Source organism: Ctenopharyngodon idella, chromosome 1 (assembly GCF_019924925.1).
Source record: "Ctenopharyngodon idella isolate HZGC_01 chromosome 1, HZGC01, whole genome shotgun sequence".
NCBI classification, from domain to species: Eukaryota; Metazoa; Chordata; class Actinopteri; order Cypriniformes; family Xenocyprididae; genus Ctenopharyngodon; species Ctenopharyngodon idella.
This window is the reverse complement of record NC_067220.1, coordinates 29478535-29501896: the sequence shown is the minus strand read 5'-3', so window position 1 is coordinate 29501896 and position 23362 is coordinate 29478535. Positions and strand designations below refer to the sequence as shown.

General features: G+C 36.6%; 1 protein-coding gene across 7 annotated transcripts in view; it reads left to right on the top strand.

The window, feature by feature from the left end:
- The window catches only part of lmo7b (LIM domain 7b), a 50146-nt gene that overhangs the window by 8412 nt on the left and 18372 nt on the right, over positions 1–23362 (top strand). For 6 of the 7 annotated variants that reach the window (XM_051899560.1, XM_051899555.1, XM_051899540.1 and 3 more), the window contains exons 3-13: positions 923–993; positions 1116–1185; positions 2028–2134; positions 3724–3754; positions 4739–4852; positions 6924–7122; positions 10712–10871; positions 17612–17641; positions 18280–18487; positions 19258–19403; positions 22860–23301. In XM_051899560.1, the coding sequence (XP_051755520.1) occupies positions 923–993; positions 1116–1185; positions 2028–2134; positions 3724–3754; positions 4739–4852; positions 6924–7122; positions 10712–10871; positions 17612–17641; positions 18280–18487; positions 19258–19403; positions 22860–23301 (1578 nt within the window). The remainder of the gene's footprint in view (positions 1–922; positions 994–1115; positions 1186–2027; positions 2135–3723; positions 3755–4738; positions 4853–6923; positions 7123–10711; positions 10872–17611; positions 17642–18279; positions 18488–19257; positions 19404–22859; positions 23302–23362) is intronic. The other variant, XM_051899547.1, reaches the window with a different exon arrangement.

Here is a 23362-nt window from a genome sequence, read left to right as displayed (position 1 = left end):
GCCTTTGTTTTGAATAGACGACCTCTAGCAGTGAAAATCTACATATTGTAGCTTTAAGATAGCGTATTTCGCTTAACATTTTAAATGTCCATAAGATTATATATGCAATAAATGTAATTGTTGTATTAAATAAATAATTGAAATAAAATAGTTGTTGTGTTACTAAATTGAAATGTACTGAACAAGAAATCTGTTGTTGTCTTGATGAATTCATTGGCTGAATGAGGTATTTTGCATTTAGTGAATGTACAAATTCAAGTTGACAAAAAGGAGTGTTACTACAGTTATTAAGACTATAGTTGAGAGAACTTAAAAAACAAAAACACACATAAAGTTACCTTGGATTTGCCTTGGACAGTGTACATCACTTTGGGCCTTATCATACATCCGGCACAACCTGACACAAGTGTTTTTGGCTAGTTTCAGCCCGATGCAGTTATCATTTTCACGTCCAGTGCCCACATTGTTTAAATAGCAATAGCAAATGCTCCCATAAAAGGAATGGGAGATGGCACTCTGATTGGTTTATTGCACGTTACGCCCAAAACACATGCGTGACTCATTAAGAGACTAGGTACAACCATTTTTTCAGTTCGTTAAACTAGCAAAAGTGAAGTGGACCTGCGCAATGCGCTTCAGACGATGCGCTTAGATCGTTATAATAGGGCCATTTATTTTAATAGACAATAAAAAAAGAAAATTTGCAGAAATTTACGTAAGCCAATATTTAAAAATGAAGAATATTTAAAATCTAATTGTAATCAATACATCGAGGACACAAGTGAATCGTTACACACCTTGTGTGTTTATGTATTTATGTATGTGTGTCTGTGTGTGTGTGTGTGTGTGTGTGTGTGTGTTGTATGTACTCTGTATAGTCCTAATTTGGGCATGTGTTCTGTTTGGGTTTTTTCCTTAACAGGAAGTGACCAAAAAGCGGTTTGAAAGCAAATCCTTTCGAGTGGCCTTGGAGGATGGAGTCCTTCTGTGCGAGTAAATGCTTTTTCTATGATTCTTTTATTTCTTTGAACATAACAGTTGGTCATTTCACAAAATTTCAAGGTTCATTTAAAATCAGCAACTTTATACATTTAACTTTTTCCATCTGTTTTCAGTCTGATCAACACGCTGAAGCCAGGTATCATCAAGCGAGTAAACAGGCTTTCCACCCCCATTGCAGGCTTGGTGAGCATATGTTAAATGGGATCAAATGTAGATTCATTTAGATATAGAATAAAGATTTAGTCAACCATTTAGTCTCCAATGTAACCTTTTTTTTTTTTATCAAATGATTCTCATATATACTTGTATGCAAAAAATGCTGTTCTTACTTAGTTTTTGTCTTGTTTCTAGTCAAAATATCTTAAAGTTTTTAAATCACGAAGCATTTTCTTGACAAGTAAAAATTATTTTCTTGTTTTCAGAAAAAATAAGTCAAAATTAAGTGAGTTTTTCCTTAAAACAAGCAAAATAATCTGCCAGTGGGGTAAGCAAAATAATCTTATATCAAACCAAAAATAAGCTATATAATCTTGTTTTCAGTTTGGATTAAGATTATTTTGCTTACCCCACTGGCAGATTATTTTGCTTGTTTTAAGGAAAAACTCACTTAATTTTGACCTATTTTTCCTAAAAACAAGAATTTTTCTTGACAAGTAAAAATTATGCTTCTTGATCTAAGAATTTTTAGATATTTGGACTGGAAACGAGACAAAAATTCTAAGTAAGAACAGCATTTTTTTGCAGTGAAATCCCAAGACATTTTTCCACGAGTCCTGAGGATTCCATTTATAAATGCTGTGAATGTGTTGGACAGCACCTGACAACTGTTTCCTTCAGTTCCCACCCCTTTTCTGTTCAACTTGTCCATCTCTTGTACTGGTCAATTCTCAGTGGAGCTTCGTCATCCATGCTTCCCTGCCTTGTACCATCTCAACTGTATTATTTCACAGGGTGCTTAATATTTGAGGATGACGTTGAACTTTTATTTACCCTAGCTGCAATAGTCAATGCTGGTTTCTCTTCAGGATAACGTGAATGTGTTTCTCAAGGCTTGTGAGAAACTAGGGCTCAATGAATCACAGCTCTTCCATCCTGGAGACCTGCAAGATGTGTCCACGCGTGTGACCGTCAGGTGAGCAGAGAGAAGTGAAAGTGCAAATTCTTATTCCTGGTTTGTTTTGCGATGCATTGCAGTTTAGAGCTGTAATTAACTGAGATGGCTGGATTTTGTTGCCTGTTCTAATATCTCTCTTGCATTGTATTTGCATAATTCAATTATCCTTAAATATCTGATGCAAACCTAACTATCTGTATTTAAACTTTATTACTGCTTCTGCTGTTTGTGTGAGTATAAAGAAAGAAGTAAGTCTTCCATGTGACTGCACGTGACTGTGAATTTGAATAGTGTTTGCAGTCTGATTACATTTCCATACCAAATGAAAGGCTGGATGGTTCCTGTCACACATTATCTGTCCAACATCAAACTCAAACAATGATACCTGACCAACCCAGACTTATGTTTTAGTCAAGCTACCTTATAAAAATTTATTTTGTATCAGATCTGATGGCATTTAAATGGCAGAACAGTCAGACATGACATATTGACTGATGTGTTACTATTAAATGGATAGTTCACCCAAAAATGGATTTCTGTCATTTATTCATTTACTGTCATTCCAAACCCACAAGAACTTTGAATCACAAAGACAGGGTTTCTGTCCCTCCATTTAAAGTCCACATAACCAAAACGTAAAAGATCCAAAAAGGTCATAAAGGCATCGCAAAACAAATCCATATGAATCAATCAGTTTAATCAAAGTCTTGAGAAGAGAGATGATTGCTTTATATGATTAACATTTCATTTAGTCTTTTATTTACATCTAAACAATCAGCGGCACACCGACATAGAACTCATCACGTTTGGTAAACACAGAATTTACAATAACTAATTTCATTCCCAATTTCATTGGTCACGCAGCCTCATTTTTTAGGTCCTGACCCAACTCTGAACAATAAATCTTGTCGTCCGCCCTACTGAGAGCTTAATGTCCCCACTATTGGCCTTGTAGAGGGACAAGTGGCAAGAGAGGGTGGAGATGGGGCACAGTGACCTCTAAATTTAGCCCCATATGACTGTCTCTTCAAACCAAATGCTATGGTGAAGCTATAGTGGATCTGACTGCTATTTTTAACTTGCATGCTTTCTCGCGGTCATGTTGTTTTAGGGCTCAATGAAATAGCAGAAACACTTTCACTTAACCTCAGAGCCACAGATCAAGTGCTGTTTCTTATAGCTTGTCTGACTTATTTTTAAGATAACACGACACTGTGTAATGAGCGGCGAGAGTATAAATATGTGCATTCCTCTGTAAATGCATGTTTGCTAGTCCATAGTGACAAACAGATGGCTCACATGTCCAGGGAACAAGTATGTTCCACTATCAAGATAGGTTACGGTTTCTTTTGAGCGCTTGCTGATTGTCTTCATTGCACACAATGCTTATTGTAAATAAAAAATCAGTGTACATGATTAGTGACTTACTGTAAAGCTTATGTGGTATGTAGTTGAGGTCCATTTATAGCAGTGACTTAGCTTTATTGGAAGGTATGGGGTGGATTTAGTTGCTGGTACTGTACTCAAGTAGTGGAAGCTAAAACTGATCTGTGTGTCTGACAGTGAACGTTCATTACATTTTAACCTCCTTCTCTCCTTCTGCTTAGACGTGAAGAGACGAACAGGAGACTGAAAAACGTAAGTTTTTTTCTTTTTTTCTTTTTTTCTTTTTCTTTTTGGTATTAACCGTAAACCAGTTACTTCTGAACTAAACAGTGAATCAATTGTCTCTGCATGGCTTGTGTTTAATGTGGACTGAATGTGGCCTTTGGCACTTTAGTTTGCATACCAAACAAGTTGATTTGAAATTTTATCTCACCACAGTCTTCTGCTGAAGGTGTCAATGCGGTGTCATTTAAAAGTGGACATTTAAAGCCACATGTGCTACTTTGCATGCACTATATGAATTAAGGACTCAATTGCTGGCTAACATTTTGAAATATGTAGTCTTCATTTGTTTAAGTTGTAAAAGTGTTTTATTTTTATGGTTCTCATGTACTTTATTGGATTTCAGTAAAGTACATCAGAACCAAATAACTGTACTGATGACTAACGCATGTAAGAGAATTGAACTGAGACCGCACAGCATCTGCTATGCATCTTTATTTCAATGGTAATATATTATGTGCAGACAGACATATTTCAAATGTTAAAAATTATCTTGTACACATTGATATTTGCTCTCTTATTTGATTCCTTATTAGAATAGTTCTAATGATCTTAGAAATCCAACAGGCACCACAGAGCCCACTGTTGTCTTCATTGTCTTGTACGTGTGCCACATTCCTACCCTGTTGCCACCCTGTGTGTGTGTGTGTGTGTGTTTGCGCGCGCACAAGCGGTCAGTTTTCTAGATGAGAACAAAAATGAAACTGGGACACAGAAGCCATTCATGTCACACGCAAGCATGCACAACACTGAATTCTCTGAGGCTTTGCTTTGGGCTTGTATCATGTTAAAACTTAAGTTGTGAAAACTTTCACAACTTAAAAAAGAGATATAAGCTGATCTTTACATGTTAAAAAAAGTTAATCTTCATCTTTGTTTTAAAAGATATTTAGTTCTCATTTGTGTGAAGTCTCTTTTTTTCTCTCTCTTTCTATCATATTTTTCTACATACAGGTTTTGATCACTATATACTGGTTGGGGAGGAGGGCCCAGTCTGATCCGTTTTACACTGGACCACAGTTGAACCTAAAAGCCTTTGAAGGTTTGCTGGGCATAGCATTATCTAAGGTATTTCCATTTTTTTTTTTTTTTTTTTTTTTTTTTTTTGCATATTTAATTATTTAATTTAATTATTAACAAATAAATAAGCACAACAAATATTAATTTTACAATGAACATTTTAATAAGCCTTTAAAAACGGGGCTTATGCAAAACACTATCCATATTAGGATACTCTGGCTTATTAAAGAGCCTACAAGACTTAGGGTCCTATCATACACCTGGCGCAATGTGGCGTCAGGCTCAACGCAAATGTCTTTTCCTAGTTTCAGCCCAACGCAGTTATCTTTTTTACGTCCTATGCCATGTTGTTTAAATAGCAAATGCATTTGCGCCCATGGGCGTGCTGGTCTGAAAACGAGATGTGTTCAGGCGCATTGTTGGCGCGTTGCTATTTTGAGGCAGCTGAAATAGACTGCACCATTGACCAACTGAAACCTGTACTAAAGTCAATTGCGCAATATTTGTCTTATTTAAAGAGCGCGTTAGTAATATGCGCCTATAAGCGGGTGCACAACGCGCGTACACTCTACTTATTACACACACACAGGGATGCGCAACAGCACACAGACATGCCAACTATTAAAAATAAAAGGATTACAATGTAAAAGATTATTATTGTGTGCATAAAGATAACAATGCTTTGGTGGAATCCGGCTTGTCTCGTAGATGGTCTGCTGGTGCGCAATATTAAAGCGTTTCCATTTCCTTGCTAGAGAAGCGTTCAGTTTTTCCGCTTGCAAATTCTGCCATGTAAATAGCGAATCTGCAATGGCACGATCGTAACTGGCTTTTAAAGGGAATGGGAGATAAGACTCTGAGACCCTAAGTGCACTTGTGCCTTGTGCTTTAGACCATGTGCTTAGATCGTTAAAAAAGGGGCCCATAATGTCAAACTGAACATAATTAAAACCCTTAAGGTGTAATTAAACATTGTGAGGACAAAAACAAATAAACACTGCAGCTTCTAAATCAACAAAATGAGTAGTCTGATAGAAAAATTATCAGGATTATTATTCAGAAAGTGTTGAGTATTTGTGTCCTTCCTTCCTACGTCCTGCTTAAGTAGGCAAGGCAGGATTCTCTTTATAAATTTGAGATTTTCTGCATTTTGGGGAGATAGTCTATTCCTCTTTTCATCCAAAACATATGTGGCTGTACTGAATGTTCAACCATCAACACTCAAGCGCTGAACTTCAAGCACTAGAAATAGAAAACAATATAAATTGTATAAAGTAATCAAATGTACAAAAACATTGCATTATCTTCACAAATGTGATTTAGTTAAGAGCAATGAGAGACTGTTTGATTAACATGAATGGCAAGGACGGCAGCAGCTTTATTAGCGTGCTGTCACTTTAACACCGAATGCACTGTTTACGTTCACTCAAGACATAAACGACTGTGTTTACGGAGATAATTGCGGAGACGGGCATTTTGACACATAAGTGTGTGTATTTGACTGTTCAAGCCCAGTAAGATAAGTACTCACGCGCTGTATGGGCAGCAGCTTTATGTGCGTGCGTTCCAGGTGTGTCCCCTGACTGTGCTGACACTCAGGGATGCAAGTCTGAGAGTTGTTGTGCAAATGATAAATTGTTAATTTGATTTGTATATAGCTTAAAATGCCTTATTTAGTTTTAAAGCATTTCACATACAGTTTTGACAATTTTGTCTCTACAATGTGTTTATGCATTCATTGTAACAAATCCATAAAATAAGACAAATAAGCCCCTCTCTAGTCAGAATTATTACATTACTCAAATAGTGGAATGTTACATGTAAATCTCATGTGATTTTGTGTTCACACTAAGGATGTCATGCAGGTTTAAACTCCCCATTCTTTTTGGCCGCTGATAAAATGATTCACTCAGGCGTAAGTCTGTGTTGTCGGTCCTCCATAGTAATTATCATTGCACTGACCGACATATTGCTCAAAAGTGTAGGTAATTTCTTCAGTCAGTGAAATGGAAAAAACACTGTAAATGTCCACTGGAGCTCAAATCTATTCACTACAACTCACTTATTTGCCTTTTCATCCCTCTGTGAAGTTTTCGGCTCTTTGTTCACCTTCTACCAGGCTCTGGAGGAGTCTGTGCAGTCCAGGTCAAGTGTGAGGGACAGTGGGTATGCGGAGGGCTGGTTTTCTGACAGGGAGGAACTGTTCAGTCTGAAGCAGTCGGGCTACAGTAGGGAGGACTCAGTCGAGAGCCTGGACTCAGTGGAGTCTCGCACAATCAGTGTGGCTTCAGACTGCACCCTCAGAGCCGGCAGTGAAGGTAAGACTGTGCAGTATATCTGTCTGTTTAATTAATAAGACTTTTTAAAACTAATTACAGTTGTTTTTTGTTTGTTTGTTTGTTTTTAATTAAAACATTCGTGTAATGTATATAGTAAACTTGCGTGCTTTTTTTAATCTGGTCATCACAGTGAGAACATTGTAGTGGATAAAAGGGTATGTTTACTTGCACTGATTATCATTCCGAATTCAATCATGTTTCAGATTCTGAAAGTAAAGTTTTTTTTTTTTTAAATAAAGACATTTATTTATTCAGCAAGGATGAATTTAATTGATTAAATGTGACAGTAAAGACTTTTACATTGTTACAAAAAAAAAAAATCCTTTTAAAAATGCATTTTTTTAAGCTTCCTATTCAAGAGTCCTGAAATAAAACATTTAACAGTTTCCACAAACATTAAGTAGCACAACTGTTTTTAACATTGATAATAATAAGAAATAAGAAATCATCTTATTAGAATGATTTCTGAAGAATCATGTGACACTAAAGACTTCAGCAATGATGCTGAAAAATTCAGCTTTGTTCATCACAGGAATAAATTACATTTTAAAATATGTTAAAATAAAAAAACAGTTATTTTAGATGTATATAGACTGTTTATATATTGTGATAAAATAAATGCAGCCTTGCTGAGCATAAAAGACTTCTTTTAAAAACATTTAAAAATCTTATCAACCCACAACTTTTGAATGGTATTGTAGGTAACTTTGCAATCTGATTAAAATATTTGTTTACATGGTCATTACATATATTTCAAACAAAATTGCTTTGCATATGCAGTCCGTCAGTCAGAAATGGAGAACGCGAGAGAATTTCTAAATAACTGATTTCTAAAAAATTCAGAAATGCCTTTTAGTGAAATTTTTTTTGCAAGTATTCAGTCTCATCTACTGACTATTTCATAAGATGTAGGTAAATGAATAAATGTGAACATTCGTATGAAATAAACATACTCCCTGACTATGAATTCAACTGAAAAAAGTAGTTGGAGTCAGAGGTTTACATAGCTAATATTTACATAATTAACGAATTATTTAAGATCTACACAACCAGTTTTAGTCTGATTAGAATTCCATTTGGATCGAGCTCAGTTGGATCGATTGAGGTGTTTACGTGAAGGCTTTTCAGTTTGACTGAGCAATCAATCCAATTATTAACTGATTATTAGGTTCCATGCAAATACAGCCATTGTTTCTTTATCTCAAATGAGCAAAATCATCAAATATTTACTTCAGGACATGATGGTCCATACAGTTGCCTAAATGTCTTCAAGTTTTATCACCAAAATCACAATGTCTTGTTTACTTTGTAACTGCAATATTGCATCTCTCAAACACTTGGTAATGAAAGTTTAGTACCTAGACCTTGTCCCTTCGCCCCATCCATTCACGTAAGTGTGACATTCCAGATCGTTCCACACCCATTTGGTAATGCACAGAGCTGCTGCCAAATGAAGGCAGGCGTGTACCAGAGAGACTGCATTACTGCATGGATGGCTGTGAGGTGCTCTAGCACTGTCATGATGCTATAATGTCAGTCGATAGCAATAGCTGTGAAATTTCACAATGCATAATTTCACAGTTGATACTAATGTCACAGCAAAAAAAAAAAAACAGTTGATGGGCCCTATTGACTTCCATAGTATGGAAAAAAAAATAAAATAAATACTATTAAAGTCAGTGGGGACCATCAACTGTTTGGTTACCCGTATTCTTTAAAATATCATCTTATGTGTTCAGCAGAAGAAATAAATTCATACAGGTTTAAAATAACCTTGCTAAAGGGCACCTCAGTTGTGGGTAATGAGAGTGGAAGAGAGCGCTGTTCATTCATTCCCTCACCTACATTTCCTGCCAGGACTGAGACTTGAACCCACAACCTTCATGTTACAAGTCTGACTCTCTAACCATTATGCCATATAACAATATCTAACAGAAGTAGTAAACATTTGGAAGGTTCAACACAAACATGATCAAATGTTAAAGGGGTCATGACCTGCAGTTTTTTTTTATTTATTATTTGTATTATTTGTATTTATATTGTTCCCTGAGGTCCACTTATAATGTAAGATTTTTATATAAAAAGCAGTTATAAATGCTGTTTATTTATGTTTTTGACCATCTGGTTTGGACACTGTTTAAAGGGTTGTCTCCTTTAAGATGCCCACTGCTATGATTGGGTGATCTTTACATATGAAAATTAATCAATCAATCAATTAGAGGTTTTGGACTATCGTCTCTATCGCGGTTACTCTCACGTGACGTTGCTGTGCTGCGTGGTCACAAAAGCTTATCATTTGCATGCATTTTTAAGCATTGCGGTTTAAAAACAAGTAATTTGAAACCGTTGAAGCGCAGTGAAAGAAAACTCATTTCACTATATGCGCATGCTATCAGAGAGATGCACATACTTGTGTGTCAAAATTCCCGTCTTTGTAAGCAAACAGTCATTTATGTATTAAGTGAACGTAAACAGTTGAGAAAGAAAAGGCACGAGTGTATTGGATCCGTGCAGTCGGTCTTAAAGTGAAAGCAGCCTAATATACCTGCTGTTGTCTGCGTCGTTAATGTTAATCAAACAACAATCTGAATGAATGATTGACTGAATCACTTTTGTAACTTTAATAAGAATAAATGTGTATTTAATTTGCACAGTGAAGACTAGGCAGTTTTTATTATACATTTGATAACTTTATGTAATTCATGTAGTATTTCTTATTTCAAGTGCTTGAAGTTTTTCAGGTTGGTCTATTTAATTTGTGTCTTTATTCTATTGTAGTTTGTTTTCCTCTATGCTGGTAATTAGTTTTTTTTTTTTTGTTCTTTATTACTGTTTGCTTGTCTTCAGTAAGCAGTCTTTTTTATTCTTTTACTTTGGCTAGGATTATTTTTTTGTGATATTAAAAATGGTATCAATTTTTGATGATATAAAAACCTTATTTAAAGCAAAAATAACTACATTGCGATATATTGTTATTGTTAAATAAAATTACTCCTATCGTGATATGAGATTTTGGTCATATTGCCCACCCCTATAATCAATACATTATTATATTATATCTACTCCATGCATGCAGTCTAGTGCTGCTGATGTATTTATCTCTCATATGATATGTTAAAAAAAAAAAAAAAAAACCTTCTGAAGAGTTCAGAAATAGCACAATGTTTTTATAGCACAATGTCCTCTTACGTCAAAAGGTCAGGGAAAATGTAATTTCTAAATTAATTAAATGAAACTACTGAAATTATTGGCAGTAAAGTCTCATATACTATGCTAATTATGATACATTAGTAGTACTGAGTAATTGTCAATGTTTTTAAGTTTGATTAATATTAACATCATAGTTTGCGGCATGTGGTCTTTTCAGGCTTTCACATTTTAAGACCTAATGCACAGATTCAATATCTTGCCAAAATATGTTTATATTTTAAGATATTACAAACTGTTTGCATTTATACCTTGCCATGTGCCAGACAGTACCAAATTAGTCTTTCTACAGCATCCCAGTTGACTGTTGATCTGTTTAAAAAAAAAAAAAAAAATCTTTTACATTCTTGTCTTCACCCAGGTTGCTGTAGTGACGCAGAAGCGGAACATTGCTTCAGGATGGCGGAAGGCAGTAAAAGTGATGCCCCCATCAGAGAAAGGGTGCATGTCCCGTCTGCCCTGAGGAAGAAAAGACAGGAATACCAGCAGGGAGACAGAAGTTATGCAGGCCACCTCACTAGGTATGATACACTATTCTGGCTCACTTCACTGCAGAAACTGACTCTGCATAAAAATGTTGGATGACAACTTTTGCTAAGCTTATAACAGATATTCAGCAGGGTGTCAGTGGTTTCATAAGTTTTAAAATGTTTTAAATTCACTTATCAATTTCCAGAAAGGCTGTAAAGAATCTTAAATATTTTTTAAATATTGTTTTTGCTATTTATTTTCATGGTCATGGTACTTGCATGACATTTTATGTAGGCAAATATTTTTTTTTTTTTTTTTTTTTTATCGTTGTGTAATGATTTATTGATACATTTATTAAAAAAAATTTAAAAACAAGTGAAATACATTCCTATTAATTTTAGGCCATCATCAGAACATTGAATATAATTAATAGACTTTAATATTTTTACATTTTTTTTTTTTTTTAATCACAAAATTGTTTGCTTTGGTGTTGTATTTAGTGTTGTAAAAAGTACCGACTTCGGTACCAAGTCGGTACTGAAATTTAAAAAATGTGACGATACCAGCATTTCCCCCTAGCATTTTGAGTGGATTCTTATACACCTCTGATTGGCCATTGTGTTCACGCACTCAACAGATATGTCTGTGATTGGCTACAATGATCAACTCTACAAAAACATATTGTAAATAGACATCTTTGAAGCTGAGCACTTACACAGATACACACGGGAGCGTTTGAAAGCAGGAGTCTTATCAGTGGATCCCTAATATATACGCTGATAGACGGATCCGCTGACAGACACCTGCCTTTTTCAAAGTGCATATAAAATTGTATTTTTTTCAGTTCGTTGTTGATGTAAAAGTTTTTGGCTATAGCAGACTTTTTTCCAAGTAATTTGAGGTGGTTTTCTTAGTCTCTCCACCTCATGTTTTGGCTGTAGCGAAAGTGGGAGGGGCTTAGGCCACAACCTCCCCCCTGCTTCTGCCTTCCTCCAATGGGCAAGCAGTTACCAGAGTGACAGTGACTCTGACTCGGACCACCCTGAACCAGACCTTGTGCAGGACGATCTAGCAAGTCGCAGATTTCGTTCTGTAACCTCTGTGGCCCCCGTGAACTTTGCAATCCCTTCAAAGCCCCTGGGCCCCAGGGTGGCCCCTATGGTGACCCCAAGTGCTAGGAAGTCATGGCTCACCTTGTCAGATGCCTCACGGCTGGCTGCAGTGCCACCACAGAGATCAAACCAGAGGTCAGAGTTTAGAGAGTGTTTCGTATATACGCCGTGTCTGCCGTGGTGCCCTAATACTTGTGCTTATGTACATCCAACTGGTCCTAACTACTTTGTTTTGCTCATCAAAAGCAACATATGTCTTAATTGCGACTAAATAAGCTTATTAATTTAGAAGAAGTGCTTAGTTTTTCCCAAAATCGCATTCTACTCTGGTTATTGCATGGCGTGATTCTTCGATTTCAAGAATCTTGTTGGCATTGAGTGGGTCTTCATTAATTAGCTGTTCATTCATCTCATTACTAGAACTAATTGTGGCTTGATGTTGCTGTGCATTCCACTAACTAGCACTAGAAACAAAAGAGCGGTTCTGAGGCCTGTTGCACAAAGCTGGTTTCAGTTGCTACACAGGTAAGTTTGTTATTAGTTTGAGGAAACTCTGGTTTTTCGGGCTCAAGAAGATTGGTTTTTAGCAGTGTTCATCGCCATGGTAACTTGCGCTACACGGCTAACCTGCTCCAGAGCAGGTTTTATTCTTGGTTGGAGATCACAAGCCAAAACTGGACCAATCAGCTGTGAGCAAAGTGACACATATCTGATGCCTTAAAGCCACTCACCCTGTATCTCTCGCTGCAAATAAAGCAGTTCAAAGTGAGAATTTTTTTTTTGATAACTTTTTCCCCTCTAAAAATGTATTATATATTATATATGAATTATAATTATTTATGATTCATAAAGTCAAATAATTATATGAATTGACAGTTGGTATTAAACTTATAGAATCAATAGAGATATATACATATAAATACAATCTTTAAAAACGCCTGCTGAACCTGATCTAAACCAGGTTGAATTTGTATGGTTTTGTCAACTCTAATCCTACTCTGAAACTCAGTTCATTCAGCTAGCTTCATGCAACAGGCCACTGCATGTGTGTCCATGCATGTGCTTCTTGGAGACTTTTTTTTGCAATCATCTCATATGGATGGCTCTTTCTTGGGAAGCAGTGTGTCCTCCATTCCTTCTGAAAATGGACCTCCAGACTGTGAATCTGCTACTTTGGAGGAAGAGTTTCTTCAGCGATCCCTGAACAATGGCATGAGTGACTCTGATGAGGACACAGGTTATGCTGATCCTGTGCTGGACGATCTTTACGCACGTCGGGTGCTCGTCTCCGAGCATCAGACCTCCGTCAATGCTGATTCAGACAAGTTCCTGCCCAAGTATTGGACCCCTGAGGAAGATCTACATGTGAAAAAGATCAGGCTAGGGTCCCAGCGCAGGCCATGGTATAAGAAGATGCAGGGCTTAAGGTTTGTCTTATAATAGAGAGGAATAGGGTTTTTTTTTATTTATTTTTTTTTATAGAGCTTTATATATAGGACCAGTTGGAAAACTGGAAGAGAATACCAAATAACTGTTACAAAATAAATAAATCATTTTTATAAATGTACTCCAGATAGTGCCTGAAATGAAATCCATAAAATATCATAATTGCTGTTCAATACAAAATGTGATCATACAGTGGGTACGGAAAGTATTCAGACCCCCTTAAATTTTTCACTGTTATATTGCAGCCATTTGCTAAAATCATTTAAGTTCATTTTTTTTCCTCATTAATGTACACACAGCACCCCATATTGACAGAAAAACACAGAATTGTTGACATTTTTGCAGATTTATTAAAAAAGAAAAACTGAAATATCACATGGTCCTAAGTATTCAGACCCTTGGCTCAGTATTTAGTAGAAGCACCCTTTTGATCTAATACAGCCATGAGTCTTTTTGGGAAAGATGCAACAAGTTTTTCACATCTGGATTTGGGGATCCTCTGCCATTCCTCCTTGCAGATCCTCTCCAGTTCTGTCAGGTTGGATGGTAAACGTTGGTGGACAGCCATTTTTAGGTCTCTCCAGAGATGCTCAATTGGGTTTAAGTCAGGGCTCTGGCTGGGCCATTCAAGAACAGTCACGGAGTTGTTGTGAAGTCACTCCTTTGTTATTGTAGCTGTGTGCTTAGGGTCATTGTCTTGTTGGAAGGTAAACTTTCGGCCCAGTCTGAGGTCCTGAGCACTCTGGAGAAGGTTTTCGTCCAGGATATCCCTGTACTTGGCCGCATTCATCTTTCCCTCAATTGCAACCAGTCGTCCTGTCCCTGCAGCTGAAAAACACCCCCACAGCATGATGCTGCCACCACCATGCTTCACTGTTGGGACTGTATTGGACAGGTGATGAGCAGTGCCTGGTTTTCTCCACACATACCGCTTAGAATTAAGGCCAAAATGTTATATCTTGGTCTCATCAGACCAGAGAATCTTATTTCTCACCATCTTGGAGTCTTTCAGGTGTTTTTTCATGTGTCTTGCTCTGAGGAGAGGCTTCCGTCGGGCCACTCTGCCATAAAGCCCTGACTGGTGGAGGGCTGCAGTGATGGTTGACTTTCTACAACTTTCTCCCATCTCCCGACTGCATCTCTGGAGCTCAGCCACAGTGATCTTTGGGTTCTTCTTTACCTCTCTCACCAAGGCTCTTCTCCCCCGATAGCTCAGTTTGGCCGGACGGCCAGCTCTAGGAAGGGTTCTGGTCGTCCCAAACGTCTTCCATTTAAGGATTATAGAGGCCACTGTGCTCTTAGGAACCTTAAGTGCAGCAGAATTTTTTTTTTTGTAACCTCGGCCAGATCTGTGCCTTGCCACAATTCTGTCTCTGAGCTCTTTAGGCAGTTCCTTTGACCTCATGATTCTCATTTGCTCTGACATGCACTGTGAGCTGTAAGGTCTTATATAGACAGGTGTGTGGCTTTCTTAATCAAGTCCAATCAGTATAATCAAACACAGCTGGACTCAAATGAAGGTGTAGAACCATCTCAAGGATGATCAGAAGAAATGGACAGCACCTGAGTTAAATATATGAGTGTCACAGCAAAGGGTCTGAATACTTACGACCATGTGATATTTCAGTTTTTCTTTTTTAATAAATCTGCAAAAATGTCAACAATTCTGTGTTTTTCTGTCAATATGGGGTGCTGTGTGTACATTAATGAGGAAAAAAAAAAAGAACTTAAATGATTTTAGCAAATGGCTGCAATATAACAAAGAGTGAAAAATGTAAGGGGGTCTGAATACTTTCCGTACCCACTGTATATGCTTGTTTTCCAAATGTTTTTTTCTTACAATTTCCATATGCCTCAACCCTCATAGAGCCACTGTATCAAAATAACAACCCTTGTTTTTCAGTAAATATAGGCTAAAAAGTACATAACAGCAGCTTACATTTATGAAATATATTGCTGACTGGATCAGATTTATCAATTTTTAGAAACTTGACTGTACATTTTTGTTTAAAAAGGTTAGTTCACCCCAAAATGAGAATTCTGTCATTAATTACTTGCGTTCCAAACCCGTAAGACCTTTGTTCATTTTCGGAACACAAATGAAGATCTTTTTGATGAAATCTGACAGCATTCTGTTCCTCCATTGACTGCCTTTGCAACTTTATCTTTGATGTTTCAAAAAGTTCATAAAGAGATCGTAAAACTAATCAATATGTATCGAGTGGTTTAGTCCACATTTTCTGAAGAGACTCAAATCACTTTTTATGCTGAACAGATTTAATTTAGGCTTTTGCTCACATGAAAACATTTATCAGTGAACATAAGCAGAAGCTCAACCGAACCTGCGTAACACATGAGAACAAACCTCATTGGTTACACAGCAAATTTGAGCTTCCGCAAGAGGTTTGTTCTCATGTGTCATTCAAGTTCGGTTGAGCTTGTTGAACAGAATGCTCTCAGATTTCATCAAAAAGATCTTCATTTGCTTTCCGAAGATGATGAACAAAAGTCTTACAGGTTTGGAATGACATGAGGGTGATTTCTTAATGACAGAATTTTCATTTTTGGGTATAATTGTGTATTATACATACATATATACATAAAACACACACACACACGAATGACGACCATATATTTATGTGACGTTCCTATGGTCTTTCTTTTTGTTGTATTTAAAATATCCCTGTCTTTTCACTTTTCCTATGCTTTTGCTTTCTCCTTTCTTTCTCTCTCTCTCTCTCTGTCTTTCCTTCCTATAGCCGAAAAACCTCTGGTTCCTCTGAGGACGACTCTGATTTTGACATCACTCCTTGGCTAGCTGCACCTGCTCCAAACTTTTCACATGATCCCAAATCCCCTCACACCTTTTGAGACATTCTTACCTTTTTTTTTTTTTTTTTTTTCTTGTGCATTGGACAAATAACTCAAGCCATATATATATATTTGGAGAATGATATTGTAATACTAATTAAATGCAATAATATTTGTATTAAAATATACTTAGTAAATAATAAGTGTGATATCGAAAGCTTTGCTTAATTTTGTTAAAACATTGGTTTGCAATATTGTTGCAGCAACATTTTAACAAGTACAAGCAATTTATACAGCAGATACTATGTATGTTTGCATCAAAACTTTGCTTCCTTTTTAATGAAGCTTGATTTTAAGCCTAATGTAGCAGTTTTGGCCTCTTGAGACTGTAGGGAATTGTAGCTAATTTGGTTGCATCCATTAAATATTGGAGCCTAATTTCAGTATTAGACTCCCCCAACCTCATTTATTTATAGGTGTGAGATGTCTTAGCCCATGTTGTGTATGATTATTGTGAAAATGACCTGAGCAGATACACTTCAAGCATGGATAAAGAGTAATCTATCTAGCACATTTAAATAGAATAATAGTGCCAAAGTATGCGAGCACATGTCCTGTGTGAACTGTCCCTAAAAGATTGCATTTGTGCAGTAGTTCCTATAGGACCCAGTTGAAATGAAACCTAGATCACTGTGAAACAGTTAGCAGTTTGCTTTGCTGTGGTTTATATTTTAAATCAAGGGCTTTAAACGAAAGATCTCTAATAACATGTCTGGGGCCGTTCCTTGCAAGTTACCAGCTGAATTAGTTTCACAGAAGATAATTTTATGATTTTTTTTTTTTCTTTACTGTTGTCAAGATTATGTAACACATTCTGTGTATGCAGTCATGACAACGGCAAATTGCTATTTCATACACTTGAATGTTTTTTTTTTTTTTTTTTTTTGTGACTTTCTGATGTCAAAGTTTGAACTCTTGCACTGAAATGTCAGATTATCTTGTGTTAAATTGTGTGGGCCAATAAAAAAATCCCCAGCTCAGTAACACTTCATTTGTGTGTTTATTTTTTTTTTCTCCGCAGTTTATCTCTGAGGCTTTTATTTGCATTCACATTTGTATAATATGTACTTTACATTTAATGGAATAGTTCATCCTAAAATGAACATTTAAGCCTGATTCCATTCATTGTAATTGCATGAAAAACAGCAACTTGTACATTCATCAATTTTTCCTTTGGTCTTCCACAAAAGAAAAATGTTTCATTTGGTGTCCAAGGTGAACACCAAATGGGGTGGGTAAATTAATTAATTTGTGGGTAAACTATTGTTTTTAAGTGAATCTCCATGGGGAGAGGACAATAAAATCTCTATCCATTTACTATAAAGAGGAAATTACAATCAAATATTTCCATGGTTTCCCAGATTTCCTATGAGACACTCTCAGTACACTGGGTGAGTTCAGCATTTTTAATGTTGCTTCAGTGGTGGCCTTGTCATCTTGTGCTAGCAAACGCTGGGTACCTTTTGCATTTGTATTTTCATTATGCAGGCTGCTTTTTTTCTGTTTAAATGTGTGTTTTTTTTTTTTTTTTTTTTTTTTTTTTATATATATATATAAAGGACTTGTCCTTCAAGTAAGTTATAAAATTGATCATTACACAACATTTTAGAAAGTGCTGCATGCTGTATAGCCGTGCCATGCTTGTGTCTTCTGCAATACTGTACATAAGCTTATCTTTGTTTTATGGTATAAGCTTTAATGCATATGCTTGTATATTATATCATAATATACTAATTATTTTTCCTTCATTGTTGGGTCTTTGTGAGCTGTGTGTAAGCAAATGCGGACTATATATACAGTATCTTAGTATGTGAGTTTCTGCTTGGTTTATCTCTTTATTTACTTCCTGCATTTTACTAATATCAGTCTTTGTCCGCTTGTAAGGAGACATGGTACTGTATCAAGTCTTATATAACCTCTAGATGTCAGTAAAATCCAATTATACTTCTGTAAAAGCCAACATTGTAACCTTTTGGTCTTCTGAATGGAGATAATCATTTAAATGACCCTGTCCATCTCCACTCAACAGAAGCAAATCCATGGGTGACGTAACATTGGAGCCCATTCCCCAGGAATCTGACAACTGCTCCAGCTTTGACCCACTGGGGTCACGCCATGTTCACCAGAGGTCTTTTGGAAAGCTGAGCCTTGAACCCTCCGCCAAACAGAGATTTCAAGAAGAGCAGTTACAGAACATCCGGGCCAGAATGAAGGAAAGTGAGGCCAAGTGGCACGAAGTGAGTGATGCTTATTTGAATACCATTTGTGTCTCAATAGTGGAACTACTGAATACACACATTATAATAGCCAAAAATGTTTAAAGGAATAGTTTGCCTAAAAATTACAATTGTCATTTACTCACGCTGATATTATTCCAAACTTATTCAAATTTCTTCTGCTGAACACAAAAGAAGATATTTTGAAGAATCAAACAATTTTGGTTACTATTGACTTTCAAGGCTTTTTCACAATATATCTTTTATTTCCACAGAAGAATGAAAGTTAAACAGGTTTGAAACAATGATGTTGAGTAAATGATGACAGAATTTACAACTATTCCTTTTAAGTATTACAGTTTAAAGGTGAAGTGAGGCATTAGCAGCAACTTTATAGAATTGCAAAAAAAAATTAAGTTTTTTTTTTTTTTTTTAAAAACACTGTCTGCTGTTTTACGAAACAGATAGTCTCTCAACAAAATTATGTTGGCCATTAACTTAAAAAATTTCTGGTGACACTTTCTGTGTGTTGTTCCATAAAATATTGCTTAAAGCATCTTTTGAAAGTTTTCTCCATGTTGTTTCTACTTCTGGATTGGCACTGTGGGGGGCCTCAGCGAGCCAAATAATAGCAGAAATGTTTTCGACTGGCCTTGGAGAAAACTCTTTTGCCTGTCTTTTGGATCATTCACCCATCATACTGATGTTATTGTCTGACATTTTTTTTTTTTTTTTTTTTCTTTCCCCATATTTTCTCATTTATCACTCAGTTTTCACCTCTGTCATTGCAGGATCTGAGCAGGTGGAAGAGCCGGCGGCGGAGCACAAACTCTGACCTCCACAGAAAGCTTGAGGAGAGGGAGCAGATTGAACTTATTTGTGGGGGAGGGACCAGTGCCGTCAGGACTGCACAGCTCATCGGGGTGCCGGAGGAGAGGTCATTTATACTATAATGTGTTTTACTCACACAGTGATATATTTTGAATCCGTTTAGGTACAGAATTTTTAGGGAATATTTCAATATAAACCACAAATTAAAAAATTGTTGTTAATTATTTAACCTAATGTTGTTTCAAACCTGAATTACTGACTTTCTTTTGTGGAACACACACACAAAAAAGGAATTTAGAAGAATGCCTGAGCTACTATCTTCTTTACAGTAAAAGTGAATGGGGACCATGAGCTGTCAAGCTTCAATCATAAAAGTAGTCCTTACAAATACTCGGTGTGTTAAAATGGCTTTACGTGAAGAACACTAAAAGTTCACTGAAAATCTTGCTTGATCACCATGGTCACATTTACTTTCTTCACTATATTAGTCATTCCGCTAAAGTTCTTTTGTGTTCATGGTAGAAAGCAAGACATAATGATGATAAATGATGACAGAATTAATTATTATACAATTTTCCTTAAACACACAAGGGCACATTCACTAAGAATGAATTCACTTTTTGGCATATGTGACCCTGGACCACAAAACCAGTCATAAGTCGCACAGGTATTTTTGTAGCAATAGCCAGCAATACATTGTATGGGCCAAAATTATTGATTTTTCTTTTATGCCAAAAATCATTACAATATTAAGTAAAGATCATGCTCCATGAAGATATTTTGTAAATTTACTACTGTAAATGTATCAAAAAATTATTTTTGTAAGTAATATGCATCGCTAAGGACTTCATTTGGACAACTTTAAAGGCGATTTCCTCAATATTTAGATTTTTTATTTATTTCTTTTTTTTCCCCCCTCAGATTCCAGATTTTCAAATAGTTGTTTCTCGGCCAAATATTGTCCTATCCTAACAAACCATACATCAATGGCGTATTTATTCAGCGTTCATGTGATGTAAATCTCAATTTAAAAAAATTGACACTTATGACTGGTTTTGTGGTCCAGGGTCATATATTTTTTGCAGTTACAGTAACTGTGCTGGTTTATTGCCTGATTCACTAAAGGGATTATGAAGATCAGGCAATGGCGCAAACATGCCCATAAAATTAGCACCGATGCCACCGGGGAAATGACATTGATGTGAATGCACATATAAATGGAATAATTTCTGTCTCCTTTGACTGAAACAATCATACTGTTGCTCAAAATCTCATTGGTTACACTATTTCGATGGTCCACTTTAGACATTCTACTAACTATAAGTAACTTTGCTATTACATGTCAACTAACTCTTATTAGAGTATTAGTAGACTGTTAGTAGACTGTTAGGTTAGGGTTAGGTGTTAGGTTCAGGTTAGTATAATAAATTGACATGTAGTTGCAAAGTTACTTATAGTCAATAGAATGTCTTTTGGAAGACCGTTAAAATAAAGTGAATAGAGTGAATGAACAGCGTTCTCTCTTCCACTCCTATTACCCACAACTGAGGTGCTCTTGAGCAAGGCACCTAACTCCCAATCGCTCCCCAGGCACCGCAGCAAAAATGGCTGCCCACTGCTCTGGGTGTGTGTTCACGGGGGGTGTGTGTGTTCAGTACTCACTGCTGTGTGTGTGCACTTGGATGGGTGAAATGCAGAGCACAAATTCAGAGTATGGGACACCATACTTGGCTACACGTCATGTCACTTTCACTTTCATTAAGAGTTAGTAAATAGTTACTAACTAAATAGTTAGTAGGAGTAGTACCATCAAAATAGTTACCATATAATTTCTCTCAAATGCAGTCATAGTGTGATCCTTCATAAAACCTGCAGAAACTCTGTAGTACTTTTACAACATTTATTAATCTGAGTGATAATTTCTACGTATACATTTTTAGCATTTCAAGATCCAATTAATACAATAGTATATTTATAAATTAACATAGATTAAAGGCGAATTCAATAGTTCTTTCATTAGCATGGCTGTTCATGTACTTTAAGTACTGTTCCCTCTATGGTCTTAGATGCTGCGCTGCCATCTATCGACGTGGTTCAGCATGATTGACTTTGAGTTTTAATTACACTGATACTAGTGATGTCTACACAATTAATTCTGTTATCTGTCTAACAAAAAAGAAGCAAACTTGGCATCGCTATGAATTTTCACTATGTCATCAAATCTTTCCATCTTATGTGTGTCTTACATATATACATGTACAGTCATTTATTTGTCAGTCTTTAACTTCTGCCTTCAGATCCGTACCGCATATAATTAAAACTTTTTATAGAAAACTATTAAAGAACAGTGTTCATCTCATTTTGAGTGTATGTCGTTCACAAAAGCAATTTATTTCTTAAAGGCACAATATGTAAATTTTCACCACTAGAGGTCGCTTATTCGAAACAATGGCGTAGCTTGATGACGCTTTGATTTCGCGGAATCGTGGGAGGTGTTGTCTTCTACAGCCAGTGGAAAAGAATTGGGTCGGGACTCGGGCAAAAATCATGTTCATGGATGAGATTATTAACGTTACTGTAGGATGATGAGCGCGACACACGTCTCGAGAGCAGCAGAACTTTTATTATGCCGCAATTGCCGCTTCTGCTTCTTCCAGTCAAGCGTATGTGGGTTAAAGCAGTGCTGTTTATCATATTAGATACATTTGAGTGTTGAAAGTTGTTATAATGCTACTCTGCGTTCGCTCGGCGGCTACTATTAGACACTTAATGCACACTGCAGTAAACTAGTTCGATATTAGGCATGGTAAAACATGGCACTTGCTGTAAATCAAGAAAACAAGATTTAAACGATAAGACTTACTGTGTTGAGCTATATAACATATATATTTCCATAACATAACATATATATATATATATATATATATATATATATATATATATATATATATATATATATATATATAAAATTTGGTTTCTACAAAATAAAACCGGAAACCGAGGGTAATGCGGGTATGATGTCATTGATAGTCGACGCACGGACACGGTCCGCATCATGGTTAAAATTGCTTATTTCTCTGGATTTAAACATTCTTGGAAACATCTGGGATAATGTAAGTACACAAGTCAACAAAATATATAACATGGTTCTAGTGGTTTTTGGATATTTTAATCCAAAAATTGTACATACTGTGCCTTTTAATATGTAAAACTTTTTAAATTAGCACCAAACTATTGAACACACCTTTAGTAATGAAGAATAATATATTTATATATTAGCATCCACCTAGATTAAAAAATGCTATAAAAATGTTTAATTTAGTTCATAATTCCTATTGCATTTATGTTATCAAATTGAACCTTATTCTAAAGTGTTAGCACTTGGTGTTCACATGTGGGTAATAGAGACATTTGATAGTTACACCTGTCTTCCAAGCCCTCTCCACCCCCGCTCCCCTTCCACTATCAGCCATGTGCTTTCCAATAGAGTCCTGCCCCATCCTTAAACTCCTGCCCTGGGATCAGATCAGGCATTCACTCCAGTTGGTTCTCTCTCCTCCAGCTACAACATGCCTGGACCCATGAGTGATGCGGGGTCCAGTGTGAGCAGTACTAGGCTAACTGGGTGGTCTACTACCTCGGCTTCACCCCTCAGGAACGGGACATCTTCTGCTCTGACCAGAGGCACTGACTTAGAGACGCCTGACTCAGCCCAAATGTGCACCGGTGAATTTTTTAACCCTTCAGCAGCTGTTGTCTATGAACAGAGTTCATCGAGCAGCCTGGCTACCATGGATCCAGACCCCTACGAGCAGCAGGGTCCAGACTTCAGCCGCCGCGCTAGTCTCCTAGAAAGCTTTTATGCAGGGGGAGCACGCATGTCTGCCACTCTACCAAGGGGTTTCAGAAGGTCAGAAGGTTGCTCGCGCCTCTCCACAGGCGTCACACCACGTCCATTTGGAGCCAAACCCTCCAAAGTGTCCTCACTCCCCAAAGTGTATTCCGTAAGTGGCCATTCTCAGCCTTACACGTTGCTCCATAGATCATGTGTGCTTTATTCATAAA